Here is a 16656-nt window from a genome sequence, read left to right as displayed (position 1 = left end):
CACTAGAGGACTAATTTAATATAGAAATCCCTTGGGATTACCGTCATAAATTTTTTCCCTTAACAGTTATTTCTAGAAAAGCAATTTTTTTAGTTGCTAATTTTGAAGGTTTCTGTTCTCAAATTAGGATCAAATAGTTCTCTGGGGAAATGAAACAGTAATTTATTTGCTAAGTTTAAGTACTAAAAAAAGCAACAAAGGGATACTAGATACATTAGGATGTTCATTTACTAGTTCCCAGTAGCAATGTGTTTTTTCACCAGACAAGGAGAGTACATATAGGAATGTTCAACCCTTCAGAAGTAAATGCAGAGCATTCTAGGTTGCACTGCTAGTGGGGGCCTCCCACCCCCAGCCTTAGAGCAGACTGACAAGCTGTACTGAACTGTAAAGTTACTATTACAAACAAAAATCTAAACTATTGTACTGTTCCATAATGCTAAAGTGTTTTCACTTAATATGATCAGCATTTAACAAAGGATTGGAAGAGAGAAGCATCCAATTTGATTCTGGTCTCAAGTTACCGTTTGATTAAGCTTTCATAGAATCATAGAATATCAGGGTTGGAAAGGACCTCAGGTGGTCATCTAGTCCAACCCCCTGCTCAAAGCAGGACCAATCCCCAACTAAATCATCCCAGCCAGGGCTTTGTCAAGCCTGATCTTGAAAACCTCTAAGGAAGGAGATTCCACCACCTCCCTAGGTAACCGATTCCAGTGCTTCACCACCCTCCTAGTGAAAAAGTTTTTTCCTAACATCCAACCTAAACCTCCCCCACTGCAACTTGAGACCATTACTCCTTGTTCTGTCATCGGGTACCACTGAGAACTGTCTAGATCCATCCTCTTTGGAACCCACCTTCAGGTAGCTGAAAGCAGCTATCAAATCCCCCCTCGTTCTTCTCTTCTGCAGACTAAACAATCCCAGTTCCCTCAGGTTCTCCTCATAAGTCATGTGCTCTGGCTCTCTAATCATTTTTGTTGCCCTCCACTGGACTCTTTCCAATTTTTCCACATCCTTCTTGTAGTGTGGGGCCCAAAACTGGACACAGTACTCCAGATGAGGCCTCACCAATGTCGAATAGAGGGGAATGATCATGTCCCTCTATCTGCTGGCAATGCTCCTACTAATACAAATGCTGTTAGCCTTCTTGGCAACAAGGGCACACTGTTGACTCATATCCAGTTTCTCATCCGCTGTAACCCCTAGGTCCTTTTCTGCAGAACTGCTGCCTAGCCATTCGGTCCCTAGTCTGTATTGGTGGATGGGATTCTTCCACCCTAAGTGCAGGACTCTGCACTTGTCCTTGTTGAAACTCATCAGATTTCTTTTGGCCTAATCCTCTAATTTTTCTAGGCCCCTCTGTATCCTATTCCTACCACTTCTCCCAGTTTAGTGTCATCTGAAAACTTGCTGAGGGTGCAGTCCACGCCATCCTCCAGATCATTAATGAAGATACTGAACAAAACTGGCCCCAGGACTGACCCTGGGGGCACTCCACTTGATACCAGCTGCCAATTAGACATGGAGCCATTGATCACTACCGTTGAGCCCAATGATCTAGCCAGCTTTCTATCCACCTTATAGTCCATTCATTCAGCCCATACTTCTTTAACTTACTGGCAAGAATACTGTGGGAGACCGTGTCAAAAGCTTTGCTAAAGACAAGGAACAACACGTCCACCGCTTTCCCCTCATCCACAGAGCCGGTTATCTCATCATAGAAGGCAATTAGATTAGTCAGGCATGACTTGCCCTTGGTGAATCCATGCTGACTGTTCCTGATCACTGTACTCTCCTTTAAGTGCTTCAGAATTAATTCCTTCAGGACCTGCTCCATGATTTTTCCAGGGACTGAGGTGAGGCTGACTGGCCTGTAGTTCCCTGGATTCTCCTTCTTCCCCTTTTTAAAGATGGGCACTACATTAGCCTTTCTCCAGTCTTCCGGGAGCTCCCCTGATCACCATGAGTTTTCTTTGGCTCTGCAATCACATCCACCAACTCCTTTAGCACTCTCAGATGCAGTGCATCCGACCCCATGGACTTGTGCTCATCCAGCTTTTCTAAATAGTCCCGAACCACTTCTTTCTCCACTGAGGGCTGGTCACCTCCTCCCCATGCTATGCTGCCCAGTGCAGCAGTCTGGGAGCTGACCTTGTTCGTGAAGACAGAGGCAAAAAAGCATTGAGTACATTAGCTTTTTCCACATCCTCTGTCACTAGGTTGCCTCCCTCATTCAGTAAGGGGCCCACACTTTCCTTAGCTTTCTTCTTGTTGCTAACATACCTGAAGAAACCCTTCTTATTACTCTTAACATCTCTTGCTAGCTGCAACTCCAAATGTGATCTGGCCTTCCTCATTTCACTCCTGCACACCTGAGCAATATATTTATACTCCTCCTTGGTCATTTGTCCAATCTTCCACTTCTTGTAAGCTTCTGTTTTGTGTTCAAGATCAGCAAGGATTTCACTGTTAAGCCAAGCTGGTCGCCTGCATATTTACTATTCTTTCTACACATCGGGATGGTTTGTTCCTGCAACCTCAGTAAGGATTCTTTAAAATACAGCCAGCTCTCCCGGACTCCTTTCCCCCTCATGTTATAACAAAATTATGAGATTGGACACTTATCATTGAAACATCCCTTTCATAAGTAAAATATCTGTAAAGTTACTGGGTTACATCCTATGAGGATAGTTCAAATGTCATCAATATTCTAAGCCTTGATTAAGCAAGGTGTATAAGCATTGCCTAAATTTAAGTGCATGAGAAGCTCCACTGAAGCTAGGAACATGCTTAAATACCTTGCTGAATTGAAGCCGTACGAATGAATGTTTTGTATATGATGAACAAAAATAGAATCTTCCAACATACTACTTTTTCTTCCAAATATGACTTAAGTTAACATTTTTCTCCACTCTCTCACTAGAACAAAATAAAAAAAATTAAAAAACAAAAAAAACAAAACAAAAAAACAGAACTGAAATACCTCCTAACTTTTTTGCCTTTTTATACATAAACTCAATCCAAATTTGTCTGCATATATTAGTGTACAAAAAAAAAACCCTCATAAATTTTTAGGATGTCTTCTGTAGTATTCGCGTTAAGCTTGACTAAGCTATTTTAAAACTTAATTTAAATATTTTTGTTCAAGAGTACATGATTACTTCATGCTACTTACAGGATATTTTAAGAATCAAAGAGCCGTCATGTTGATTTCCAACATCTTGGCAATTCATTCTGTACAGGCTGTCAACCAGTTGGCTGCCACAGCTCCTTCTACCTAGTATTGTAATATTTTAAAACCAGATTGTGTGTCCATTTCATGTGAATGCTTGTTTTATAGCTGATTTACATTTTACATTAATGCCTGTCCAGGTTCTTCCTTTTCCAATTACTTAAAATATTTTTAAATCTAATGTTTGTGTGTTTGTCTTAGACTGGTAAAGCAATTATCTTCCTTTTTTGTGTATATCTGATTTGCTCTATATTCAGAAAATTGGTGGTTTATGTTTTAATATTAATACTCCCTTTGGTTTTTATCCTTTCATTTCTTTGTGTGTCTGTATATTTAAATTAATTGTGCGCTAATGTATTGAGGTTGATATAATTCTTCAATTTAGAATTGCTAAACTCTATGTGGTGGTTGTTCCATTTTTATACGAATATGGTAACGGATTACTACTAATACAAAAGAAATGCTGTGTTGAAATCAAGATTGGGTGCAATGTTTCCTTTTGATGCAATTCATATGTAATAAGCAATTCAAGATGTACTGTACCTGAATTTTTCTCATAGAGCAAAGAAATGAGAAATCAAAGAGAAGGTTTTTAATGGCTACCATATTACAGTGGTTTAAAAACTGGAGAAAGTATTAGAGATAATGTTTAAGGACCTCAAGAAACAGTGATAGACACTTGGTGGTACCCAGAATACTAACAAACTTATGGTACCATTTGAATATAGTTGCCAGCTATCTATTAGGCTATTCCAAATAATTAAGATACAGGCAAAAGAAAGTAAATGTGAAACATCCCCAATCATTAACATAGAGTATATGCTGCTTTTCCTTTTCTCCAAAAATAGTGCCTTGTGTGACAAAGTTATATTTATGAACATTCAGTTATTTACATTTATGAAGAAACTGATAAGAATGTGAAAGCAGCTACTTTAAGAGATGGACATCCAGCGTAATGTAGAGCAGTTTCAGGGTTGCTCTAAATTCCACCTTTGGTAATGACCGCCCTACCCGAAGGGGCTACTCCAGGAGCAGGGATTGCCAGGGCATTCTGCCTCCTCACATACTCCCTAGATAAGGGCCTCCAAGGGGGTGGCATAGAGTTTTACATCATCCTATGCCAGGGAAATCTCTAGGTAACTGGGTCTGTCTAGCTGCTTTTCACCAGATGAAGAGGAGGATCTGGTCCTACACTATTGGTAAGCTTCTGTTATAGCAAGGAGATAAAGTATATGAAAACATATTTCTGCCTTCCCACAATGCAGTATTCCATTGCAAGACATCACACAATAGCCAAATGAACTATCTATGGTTATTAATTTCTTTATGCTGTAAAAATATTACTGTGACATTTCATTTGGTCAGCCATCTTAAAGGTTAATTCTCTTTCCTGTTTCAGATTTTCCTCTAGGTAAACCAATCAGTGCAATTCCTATTTACCTATTCCAAACCACCCACAAATTGTTTCACTCCTCACTCTTGCTGTTAAGAACATATTGACTTGCTGCCTGCTCTGTTGTTTAATTCATTTATGCTGAGAGTCAGGCATGAAGACAGAATTTTAAATGTGACATTTGAAGGCTGTTGGGTCATCTGAAGCTCTGACAACACCAGGGAATTCCTGACATACAAACTGGTCCTGATTTCCAATCTCCAATGTTCTGAACACATCAGATATTCTTCCCGGAGGTGCAGATTTCAGCCAAAAAAAAATTAAAATCCCTTGTGTTTACATCTTGCAGAAAATGCCTGTACGCTTGAAAGTTTTAAAATAAAGCCCATGTTTCCTTTAAGCTAAAACTGGCGTTGCCTGCAGCAAGCAATTCAACTGCAAAGAAACCCTCTGATTGACAAAGATATTTGAAAAGATCTACAACAACAACAATTAATAAATACTCATAGGATACTCTCAGCAACTTTGACATTTGGTGGATTTCCATTTTCTCTTGTTGATCTATCATGGTTCAAAGTCAATTGTGTCTGAAGGCCAGAGCTGTAGATAATCTGCCATCTAGACAATATTAACATCTGGCCCAATGGGCCAGCAGTTAATTACAGCCACAACTAGAATGAAATACCTAAGGCAAAACTCTACCAACAGTGCTTTTTGCTGTGATACCAGCTATGCTGCGCAAGGAACAGAAAGTATGATGGCACCGCTGTTGGAAATGGAAATGTTACTCAGACCTCATTCAGAATTATATTGGGAAGGGAAATTGTTTTCCCTGTTCAACTCTTCATTACAAATACACTGTGATAATGGTATTGTAATTTAGCTGCTTTTTCAAAGAGAGCAGGCATGTTGTGATTCGGGTCAAGATGCAAGTTGGAAGAAATCTATTTCTGTTTTTTAGGGAAAAAAATTACAAAATTTTTAACTGCACCCTGTGTCACCACTGAAGTCAGAATTCTTGTGTCATAGTGCAAATAGCCTTTAATTGCTGTGCTTTGAATAAGACTTTTATGATTTAACAGCTGTCATCTAAAGTTTGTCTGTGCCTCTAGCATAAGCATATTGATTCTGTAAAACCTAACAAAAGTATTACATTTTTAAAGATTATGAATCTTGCGTACAAATACTTGTAATGGAAAGGCATACCTGGTGTATTATCTGAGCTACAGGAAGCTGTTCGGCATATTTTAGTGGTTCTGTTGCCATCTCATCATCTGGAACCCTGAAAATAAATGAAGTTCATATTACTAAATTTTCTTACAATTATTACAAAAAACAAACTCCTGGAATTAAAAACAAAAAACGATGTTACTACCGAATACTGTTTGAAATGTTACATCTAGAGGGAACAATGTTTTGCTTCATTACAATCAGAAAAGTAAATCCCCACCTTAAAATAGTTTTTAAAAGCGAGAGAAAATAATAAAACAAGTTAGTGTAAATAAAACTTGTGTGTTAATCATGGCTGCTGTTTTTCACTGGAATAATTCAAATATCTAGAAAGTTTAAAACCAGCAGGCAGAAACCTGAGAAAACCTTTTAATTTTGTTTTAAGTGAATTCAGTTCCGGTGAAAGATGCTTGCCTGACCTCCCTGGAGAATGAAGTTGTTTGTTTACAGAACAGGTGCAGCATTGGCAATGACAGTGCAAGCTTCTCCATATGGCCCCACTAGGGGTATGTCTACACTACAAAATTAGGTCGCATTTATAGAAGTCCGTTTTTTAGAAATCATTTTTATATAGTTGATTGTGTGTCGTCCCCCCCCACAAAATGCTCTAAGTGCATTAACTCGGCGGAGTGCTTCCACAGTCCCGAGACTAGCGTCGACTTCGAGTGTTGCACTGTGGGTAGCTATCCCACAGGTCCCACAGTCTCCACCACCCATTGGAATTCTGGGTTGAGATCCCAATGCCTGATGGGGCAAAAAACGTTGTTGCGGGTGGTTCTGGGTACATGTTATCCTCCCTCCGTGAAAGCAACGGCAGACAATCGTTTCACGCCTTTTTTCCTGAGTTACCTGTGCAGACACCATACCACGGCAAGCATGGAGTCTGCTCAGCTCACGGTCACCGTATGTCTCCTGGGTGCTGGCAGACGCAGTACTGCATTGCTACGCAGCAGCAGCAACCGATTGCCTTGTGGCAGCAGACGGTGCAACAGGCCTGAAAACCATCGTCATCATGTCCAAGGTGCTCCCGGCCGCCTCGGTAAGGTCGGTCAGGAGCGCCTGGGCAGACATGGGCGCAGGGACTAAATTAGGAGTGACTCGACCAGGTCATTCTCTTTAGTCCTGCAGGCAGTCCTATTGCACCATCTTCTGCCGAGCAGCCAGGAGATGAGGATGGCTAGCAGTCCTATTGCACCATCTTCTGCCGAGCAGCCAGGAGATGAGGATGGCTAGCAGGCCTATTGCACCATCTGCTGCCAGCCAAAGATGTAAAAAATAGATGGAATGGACCAAAAGATCTGATGATATCAAGGGTAGTGACCCTGGGAAATGTGTAGGTCAAAGTGGATGGCTTTGCTGCAATGAGATTCCCTAACTGTGGTGGGGCCATAGACGGAACCCATATCCCTATCTTGGCACCGGAGCATGAAGCTGGCGAGTACATAAACCGCAAGGGGTACTTTTCAACAGTGCTGCAAGCACTGGTGGATCACAAGGGACATTTCACCAACATCAACGTGGGATGGCCGGGAAAGGTGCATGACGCTCGCATCTTCAGGAACTGTGGTCTGTTTCAAAAGCTGCAGGAAGGGACTTTATTCCCAGACCAGAAAATAACCGTTGGGGATGTTGAAATACCTATTATCCTTGGGGACCCAGCCTACCCCTTAATGCCATAGCTCATGAAGCCATACATAGGCAGCCTGGACAGTAGTCAGGAGCTGTTCAACTACTGACTGAGCAAGCAGAATGGTGGTAGAATGTGCATTTCAACGTTTAAAAGCGCGCTGGTGCAGTTTACTGACTCGTTAGACCTCAGCGAAACCAATATTCCCACTGTTATTACTGCTTGCTGTGCGCTCCACAATATCTGTGAGTGTAACGGGGAGACATTTATGGTGGGGTGGGAGGTTGAGGCAAATCGCCTGGCTGCTGGTTACATGCAGCCAGACACCAGGGTGGAAAGAAGAGCACAGGAGGGTGTGGTGCACATCAGAGAAGCTTTGAAAACCAGTTTCATGACTGGCCAGGCTACGGTGTGAAAGTTCTGTTTGTTTCTCCTTGATGAAACCCCTGCCCCTTGGTTTACTCTACTTCCCTGTAAGCTAACCACCCTCCCCTCCTCCCTTCGATCACCACTTGCAGAGGCAATAAAGTCACTGTTGCTTCACATTCATGCATTCTTTATTAATTCATCACACAAATAGGGGGATAACTGCCAAGGTAGCCTGGGAGGGGTGGTGGAGGAGAGAAGCACTGGGAGGGGTGGTGGAGGAGGGAAGGACTAGGCCACACAGCACTTTAAAAGTTTAAAACTTTAAAACTTATTGAATGCCAGCCTTCTGTTGCTTGGGCAATCCTCTGGAGTGAGGAGTCTATGGAACTTGGGGAGGAGGGCGGTTGGTTACACAGGGGCTGTAGCGGCGGTCTGTGCTCCTGCTGCCTTTCCTGCAGCTCAACCATATGCTGGAGCATATTAGTTTGATCCTCTAGCAGCCTCAACATTGAATCCTGCCTCCTCTCATCACGCTGCCGCCACCTTTCAGCTTCAGCCCTCTCTTCAGCCCGCCACCTCTCCTCCCGGTCATTTTGTGCTTTCCTGCACTCTGACATTGTCTGCCTCCATGCATTCGTCTGTGCTCTGTCAGTGTGGGAGGACAGCATGAGTTCAGAGAACATTTCATTGCGAGTGCATGTTTTTCGCCTTCTAATCTTCACCAGCCTCTGGGAAGGAGAAGATCCTGTGATCCTTGAAACACATGCAGCTGGTGGAGAAAAAAAAGGGACAGTGGTATTTAAAAAGACATTTTATAGAAAAATGGGTACACTCTTTCACGGTAAACCTTGCTGTTAACATTACATACATAGCACATGTGCTTTCATTCCAAGGTCGCATTTTGCCTCCCCCTCACCGCGTGGCTAGCCTCTCACCCCTGCCCCCTCCCTGTGGCTAACAGCGGGGAACATTTCTGTTCAGTCACAGGCAAACAGCCCAGCAGGAACAGGCACCTCTGAATGTCCCCTTAAGAAAAGCACCCTATTTCAACCAGGTGACCATGAATGATATCACTCTCCTGAGGATAACACAGAGAGATAAAGAACGGATGTTGTTTGAACGCCAGCAAACATACACTGCAATGCTTTGTTCTACAATGATTCCCGAGTACATGCTACTGGCCTGGAGTGGTAAAATGTCCTACCATAGTGGACGGAATAAGGCTGCCCTCCCCAGAAACCTTTTGCAAAGGCTTTGGGAGTACATCCAAAAGAGCCGCAAATGCCAGGGCAAATTAATCCTTTCACATGCTTGCTTTTAAACCATGTATACTATTTTAAAAGGTACACTCACCAGAGGTCCCTTCTCCGCCTGCCGGGTCCAGGAAGCAGCCTTGAGTGGGTTCGGGGGGTACTGGCTCCAGGTCCAGGGTGAGAAACAGTTCCTGGCTGTCGGGAAAAGCGGTTTCTCCGCTTGCTTGCTGTGAGCTATCTTACTCGTCCCCAAAACCTGCTTCCGTGTTGCCTCCATCTCCATTGAAGGAGTCAAACAACACGGCTAGGGTAGTGGTGGCTGAACCCCCTAAAATGACATGCAGCTCATCATAGAAGCGGCATGTTTGGGGCTCTGACCCGGTGCGGCCGTTTGCCTCTCTGGTTTTCTGGTAGGCTTGCCTCAGCTCCTTAAGTTTCACACGGCACTGCTTCGGGACCCTGTTATGGCCTCTGTCCTTCATGCCCTGGGAGATTTTGACAAATGTTTGGCATTTCAAAAACTGGAACATAGTTCTGATAGCATGGATTCCTCTCCTCATACAGTGATCAGATCCCGTACTTCCCGTTCAGTCCATGCTGGAGCTCTTTTGCGATTCTGGGACTCCATCATGGTCATCTCTGCTGACTAGCTCTGCACTCACCTGCAGCTTGCCACGCTGGCCAAACAGGAAATTGAAATTCAAAAGTTCGCGGGCCTTTTCTTGTCTACCTGTCCAGTGCATCTGTGTTGAGAGTGCTGTCCAGAGCGGTCACAATGGAGCTCTCTGGGATAGCTCCCGGAGGTCAATACCATCTAATTCATCCACAGTACCCTAAATTCGACCCGGCAAGGCCGATTTCAGCGCTAATCCCCTTGTCGGGGATGGAGTAAGGAAATCGATTTTAAGAGCCCTTTAAATCGAAAAAAAGGGCTTCGTCGTGTGGACAGGTGCAGGGTTAAATCGATTTAATGCTGCTAAATTCGACCTCAACTCCTAGTGTAGACCAGGGCTAAGGAAACTCAAATGTGACACCACCACAGGCAAGAGGATAAATCATTCTCCTTCCCTTCTCTGCCAAAAATGCCAATCAGTGCCAGCTGAGGTGGCGAGTTTAACAATGCAACCACTTGTCCACTCTGAATTGGAGTAAGACCTTCAGCTGGCTACCCTGTTGATATGCTGCTGACACTGTGTCAAGGTTCCTCCCCCACTCTGAACTCTAGGGTACAGATGTGGGGACCTGCATGAAAAAACTCCTAAGCTTATCTTTACCAGCTTAGGTCAAAACTTCCCCAAGGTACAAAATATTCCACCCGTCGTCCTTGGATTGGCCGCTACCACCACCAAACTAATACTGGTTACTGGGGAAGAGCAGTTTGGACGCGTCTTTCCCCCCAAAATACTTCCCAAAACCTTGCACCCCACTTCCTGGACAAGGTTTGGTAAAAAGCCTCACCAATTTGCCTAGGTGACTACAGACCCAGACCCTTGGATCTTAAGAACAATGAACAATCCTCCCAACACTTGCACCCCCACTTTCCTGGGAAATGTTGGATAAAAAGCCTCACCAATTTGCATAGGTGACCACAGACCCAAACCCTTGGATCTGAGAACAATGAAAAAGCATTCAGTTTCTTACAAGAAGACTTTTAATAAAAAATAGAAGTAAATAGAAATAAAGAAATCCCCCCTGTAAAATCAGGATGGTAGATATCTTACAGGGTAATTAGATTCAAAAACATAGAGAACCCCTCTAGGCAAAACCTTAAGTTACAAAAAAGATACACAGACAGAAATAGTTATTCTATTCAGCACAATTCTTTTCTCAGCCATTTAAAGAAATCATAATCTAACACATACCTAGCTAGATTACTTACTAAAAGTTCTAAGACTCCATTCCTGGTCTATCCCCGGCAGAAAACAGCATATATACAGACACACAGACCCTTTGTTTCTCTCCCTCCTCCCAGCTTTTGAAAGTATCTTGTCTCCTCATTGGTCATTTTGGTCAGGTGCCAGCGAGGTTACCTTTAGCTTCTTAACCCTTTACAGGTGAGAGGAGCTTTCCCCTGGCCAGGAGGGATTTCAAAGGGGTTTACCCTTCCCTTTATATTTATGACACACTGTACACTAGGTTTCCTTGTCATTAAACCCAGATAGAGCAGTTTCCTTGCTCTCATAGTGACGGACAGAGAGAGATGACCCAGAAAGAGATCCAGTTAGCATAAGATCTCTCTAGGAAAGAAAAAGGTGAAGCTGATTAGTAGGGAAAACCATTCTGAGGAACTCATTGAGTCTAAACCTGCTCCAATGTGTACACTTATGTACACTTTCAAAGTGGATTTCAATCTTGGAGCCTCACTAGACAGCTCTCTGCTCCTGGATCCCCAGCTACCAACAATGGCCAGAAATACTCTCATCTTCAGCTGACCAGAAAATTGAGCTCTTTCGTCTCCTGTACAGCACCTGCTATAGGTCATAGAATCATAGAATATCAGGGTTGGAAGGGACCTCAGGAGGTCATCTAGTCCAACCCCCTGCTCAAAAGCAGGACCCATCCCCAATTAAATCATCCCAGCCAGGGCTTTGTCAAGCCTGACCTTAAAAACTTCTAAGGAAGGAGATTCCACCACCTCCCTAGTCAACGCATTCCAGTGTTTCACCACCCTCCTAGTGAAAAAGTTTTTCCTAATATCCAACCTAAACCTCCCCCACTGCAACTTGAGACCATTACTCCTTGTCCTGTCCTCTTCCACCACTGAGAATAGTCTAGAACCATCCTCTCTGGAACTACCTCTCAGGTAGTTGAAAGCAGCTATCAAATCCCCCCTCATTCTTCTCTTACGCAGACTAAACAATCCCAGTTCCCTCAGCCTCTCCTCATAACTCATGTGTTCCAGACCCCTAATCATTTTTGTTGCCCTTCGCTGGACTCTCTCCAATTTCTCCACATCCTTCTTGTAGTGTGGGGCCCAAAACTGGACACAATACTCCAGATGAGGCCTCACGAATGTCGAATAGAGGGGGACGATCACGTCCCTCGATCTGCTCGCTATGCCCCTACTTATACATCCCAAAATGCCATTGGCCTTCTTGGCAACAAGGGCACACTGCTGACTCATATCCAGCTTCTCGTCCACTGTCACCCCTAGGTCCTTTTCCGCAGAACTGCTGCCTAGCCATTCGGTCCCTAGTCTGTAGCTGTGCATTGGGTTCTTCCGTCCTAAGTGCAGGACCCTGCACTTATCCTTATTGAACCTCATCAGATTTCTTTTGGCCCAATCCTCCAATTTGTCTAGGTCCCTCTGTATCCTATCCCTGCCCTCCAGCGTATCTACCACTCCTCCCAGTTTAGTATCATCTGCAAATTTGCTGAGAGTGCAATCCACACCATCCTCCAGATCATTTATGAAGATATTGAACAAAACCGGCCCCAGGACCGACCCCTGGGGCACTCCACTTGACACCGGCTGCCAACTAGACATGGAGCCATTGATCACTACCCGTTGAGCCCGACAATCTAGCCAACTTTCTACCCACCTTATAGTGCATTCATCCAGCCCATACTTCTTTAACTTGCTGCCAAGAATACTGTGGGAGACCGTGTCAAAAGACTGTGTCAAAAGGTCACCAGTGCTTTGGTTACTTCTTTGGTTGGAAACATGGTGCGTCTGGGACTAACCACCTAGGCTGCTCAGTCTCTTCATCTAGTGCAGAATGCAGCTGCCTATCCCTCTGAGTAGGGAAGAATTGTGAAAGCATATCACTGTCTGGTTACCAGCAAAACTCAAGGTGCTGGTTGTCTTTTGGGAGCCACAATGAACAGCTCACCCCATGGTTCAATATAGAACTGTTCCTCATTTTAACCATCCTTTTGAACAGAACATTCAGTTTAAGATTGAGTTAGGCATGCTTGTAGGAGAGGAGTATCACTATATCATTGTATTAAACATTAGTACCAAAAATATGGCCTTGTTCTTCCATGGCCCTATGTAAACATAATTCTGACAATTATTCTGGAAACAAATTAACCTGTAGGCAGGGAAGGATGAGGACAGGCAACAATAAGAAAAGGAAAACAAATTTAAAAGGGATTTTTTGAACATCTCTCTATTCAGCGGTGTGAACCACCCCATCTTCTTCTGCCTGCACCCCCTGCCCAGCCCCTTCTTCTTCTTGCCCCTATGTACATTTTGGAATTTTCCTGTTTCAGCTGGAGGGAAAGACTGAGGTAGTCTCTTGGGGGCTGTTTGCTGCAACAAATTCTTAGTACAAAAGCCAATCAGGGCAGAAGAATTGGAGTAGTCAGAGTAATATGCATAATCACTGTGTGATTTTTCAGAAATAACTCCACTGATTATGCAAATCTCTGTACTCTGATTGGCTAGCTGTCATTATTAGCCCACTAGGACATAAGGATCTGCATCCGTTATAGTTATTAAGAAATAACCATACAGTGATTATGCAAATCTGATATCCACAACCAGAGTGCAGAGAATTGTACAACTGAGAAAAAAAACCTATAGTTAGCCATCAGCAGCTGTACAGCATCCCTGAACTCTGCCTGGCTGAGACAATACCATTTGATTGGAACTGCACAGAAACTGTTAATATCTCTGCTACAAACTAAGGTAACTGCCCTAGAATCCCTGCTTTTCATATCCTTTGACAACTGTGGATATATTTTATGGCACTGCTGTTCTTTATACCTCAATGGGGATGGGGTTGGCATGGGGTTCACTTATAACAACTATGGCTTTGATCCTGCAAGTTCTTGCAAGGTGTGCAGCAGGAAGTGAGATGCTGTCATAGTTCAGATCAAGTCTCAGTAGAGACTATGAGTGGGCATATAGCCAAGAGTCCTCTATGGCATGGAGAACCAAATCCACAAAGTGAAAATCTCAAACTACTTGTGCATCCAATCTCTTACTCTCTCATGTCCACAGGGCAAGAGAGAGTTGAGTTGTGGCGGAAAATTGACTCGTCTGCCAAGACAGGGCTAAGTGCAGTCCTCAGGAAACCAAATCAGGTTTTTGGTTACGTGTGTCCCTCTTTGGGCTTTCTAGTACACGCGTATGCTGTACCATGTTATACCTAGCCATCAGGACTACACAAGAACTTTGCTATTTCTCTCCTATAGATGAGACTTCTTAATCATGTGAGCTTCTGTTTTTTGCATGCTTTTATATAAACTGGATAAAAGTAAAGGTTCTCTGATCTTGAAGGAAGTTGCAGCAACCAAAATGTTGATACTCCTGTTTGAAAAAATCTCCAAAGACACATTTTAGTAAAGCAGAACTTCACTAACTTACGCTAATAACTGATCTGAGAATAACCACTATGAATCAACAAATTTTGAGAATTAGCAAGTTAGTGAATAAAACCATTTAGAAAGTTCATAACAAATTTACTTTGCTCATTTGGCATGTGCAGTCCAATTTTCATTATTTATGATACTACACTGTACCAGTAAACCTACTGTATAATATTTTGTAAAATGCATGAGGTTTTACTAAGACGAGGGCCCCTTATGGCTCCATATTCACAGATCTTTCCTGACAAGAAGGGGGGGGGGGGGGGAAGGCTGGCTTTTATAAACTCTTTGTGAATTATGGAACATGGAGGTTAGTGAAGTAACTAAGTTATGGGCCCAAGGATGGATGGATTTCTCTCTCACTTTTGGGGGAGGGAGGGGCTTGTATGTATGATTTTACAAAAGCCTTTCTAGACATTTTTCTTCTAGCTTCCTTCCCCTCTGATCAGCCTTAGAGGTGTTCAGCATGATAAATAGTTTGTTACAGAGCAGTCCTATTTTTCTAATGGCATTCTGATGCATTTATTATAACATCTGCATCCTTGGCTCTGCTCTGAGGGAGCCAAGACAGAGCTACTGCTATGGTCTCAGTTGAGAGCTGTGTATATGTTGTGATATTAAGTATGTCTATTATGGGTGTCATTCCACTTAACTCAAAAAGTGTGCAACCTTCTGACAAGCTCCTAGGCACTATGGTAATACATATAAATAATAAATTAATTAATAACAACCACGATCATCATAGGAAAGTACTTCCTTATTTAGTGTCTTCACTTAACATTCATACCATGTCTTTATCCGGGTTCAGTTCAGAACAGGTTTCAAAGACCTATGGGCTGATGTACACTAGAAAACTTGTACCAGTATAACTAGGTCAGTTGGGGGAGTCACTTTTTTAACTTATACAGTTATAATAGTATAAGCCCTAGTGCAGATTAAGTTATACCACTGTCAATGTACCTTACGCTATTAGAGCTTATTTCACTTTCGTAGCTGCAGGGTTTTCCTTTTCTGAGGGAGGGCACTGAGGATGAGCACTGAGGATGGGAGAGGCATGATAGGAGAGGCTGGCTCTTTTCTGCTTTTCTTCATTGGAGAGAGAAGAAAGGTCAAGGGCTGCCCTGCTTTCTCTTCTCCATTTCAAAGTAGAAAAAAAGACCAGGTTAGAAGAAATAGCACCTCCCACCATGGTCATCCTGACTCCGCTTGTCCTCTTCACAGCGAGATCAAAGAAAGCTAGCACTAGTACCTCCTCAGGAGAACACCCTAAAGCAGAGCCTGGTGGTATGCATCTATTCTGAGAGAAGATGAACATCAGGAAAAAAATAACTGGACTCTGCTGTGAAAAACTACTTATCTTATTGAGCCCCTGAGGGACTTCTCAGTTGATGGAAGTGTGCTGGATCACAGTTGATGTATTTTTTGGACTATAATTTCACAAAATCTGCTAGCTTCACCATTTAGTTCATTTATATTTCACACTCGGATCTTTATAAAATTAAAAGCTAATTTACTTTAATGCAGGCTTCTTTGTGCTTTTATCTTCTTTTAAAATAATTCTATTATCAACACACAGACACTCTGAATTAATTAATTTTCCAACAAGCAATAGGCCTTTCTGTCCCAATTGAGCATGACAGCAGACTACTGCCAACAGTGTCAATACAAGCTAGCACACTAACATATAAAAACAGTATTCCAGTATGCCTGACATCTGGTAATGTAGAGCATAAGGAGATTTTGATTCTCATGAAGGAGAGGGGAGAGAGATACGAAATCAGAGGAGAATTAGAAAATAGCAAGAAATATCAAAAGAATATCTTGAAAACATTCCATTTGACCGTGTAGTGGGGTGGTCACCCGCTCTCTGGTCTGGAAAGGGTTACAGACAGCCCTGGGAGAGGGCTGGAGCTGCAGGCTAAAAGCTAGGCTGATTGAGGAAGAAGCCACAGCAGGGCCACGCCCCAATCAGACCTCAGCTGGCCCTGATAAAAGGGCTATGAGAGCCAGGAGCTAGACACACTCTCCCTCCAGCTTCAGAGGGAGAAAGACCTAGCTGCCTGGGAGCAGGCAACTGAGCTGTGCTGGGGAAAGCTGAGAGGAGCCCTGCCTGGCAACTCCCCAGGCTGCAGGCCTTGTCAAAGGCCAAACCAGGTACTGGGGTTGCAGAGGCTGCAGCCCAGGGGTTAGGCAAAGGCAGCAGGCTAAAACCCCGCTTTGCCAATGATGAATG

The 16656-nt window shown here is 43.3% G+C and overlaps 1 protein-coding gene across 2 annotated transcripts in view; it reads right to left on the bottom strand.

Annotated features, from left to right (window-relative positions):
- PIGK (phosphatidylinositol glycan anchor biosynthesis class K) overlaps window positions 1-16656 on the bottom strand; it is a 121080-nt gene that overhangs the window by 28104 nt on the left and 76320 nt on the right. Inside the window, exon 10 of one of the 2 annotated variants that reach the window (XM_048860648.1) lies at window positions 5835-5910. The exons of the other annotated variant lie outside the window; for it this stretch is intronic. Within the exon in view, the coding sequence (XP_048716605.1) occupies window positions 5835-5910 (76 nt within the window). The remainder of the gene's footprint in view (window positions 1-5834; window positions 5911-16656) is intronic. 2 annotated transcript variants of the gene reach the window in all.

Source organism: Caretta caretta, chromosome 8, assembly GCF_965140235.1.
Source record: "Caretta caretta isolate rCarCar2 chromosome 8, rCarCar1.hap1, whole genome shotgun sequence".
Lineage (NCBI taxonomy): Eukaryota > Metazoa > Chordata > Testudines > Cheloniidae > Caretta > Caretta caretta.
The sequence above is the reverse complement of the archived record's forward strand: the minus strand, read 5'-3'. Positions and strand labels throughout refer to the sequence as shown.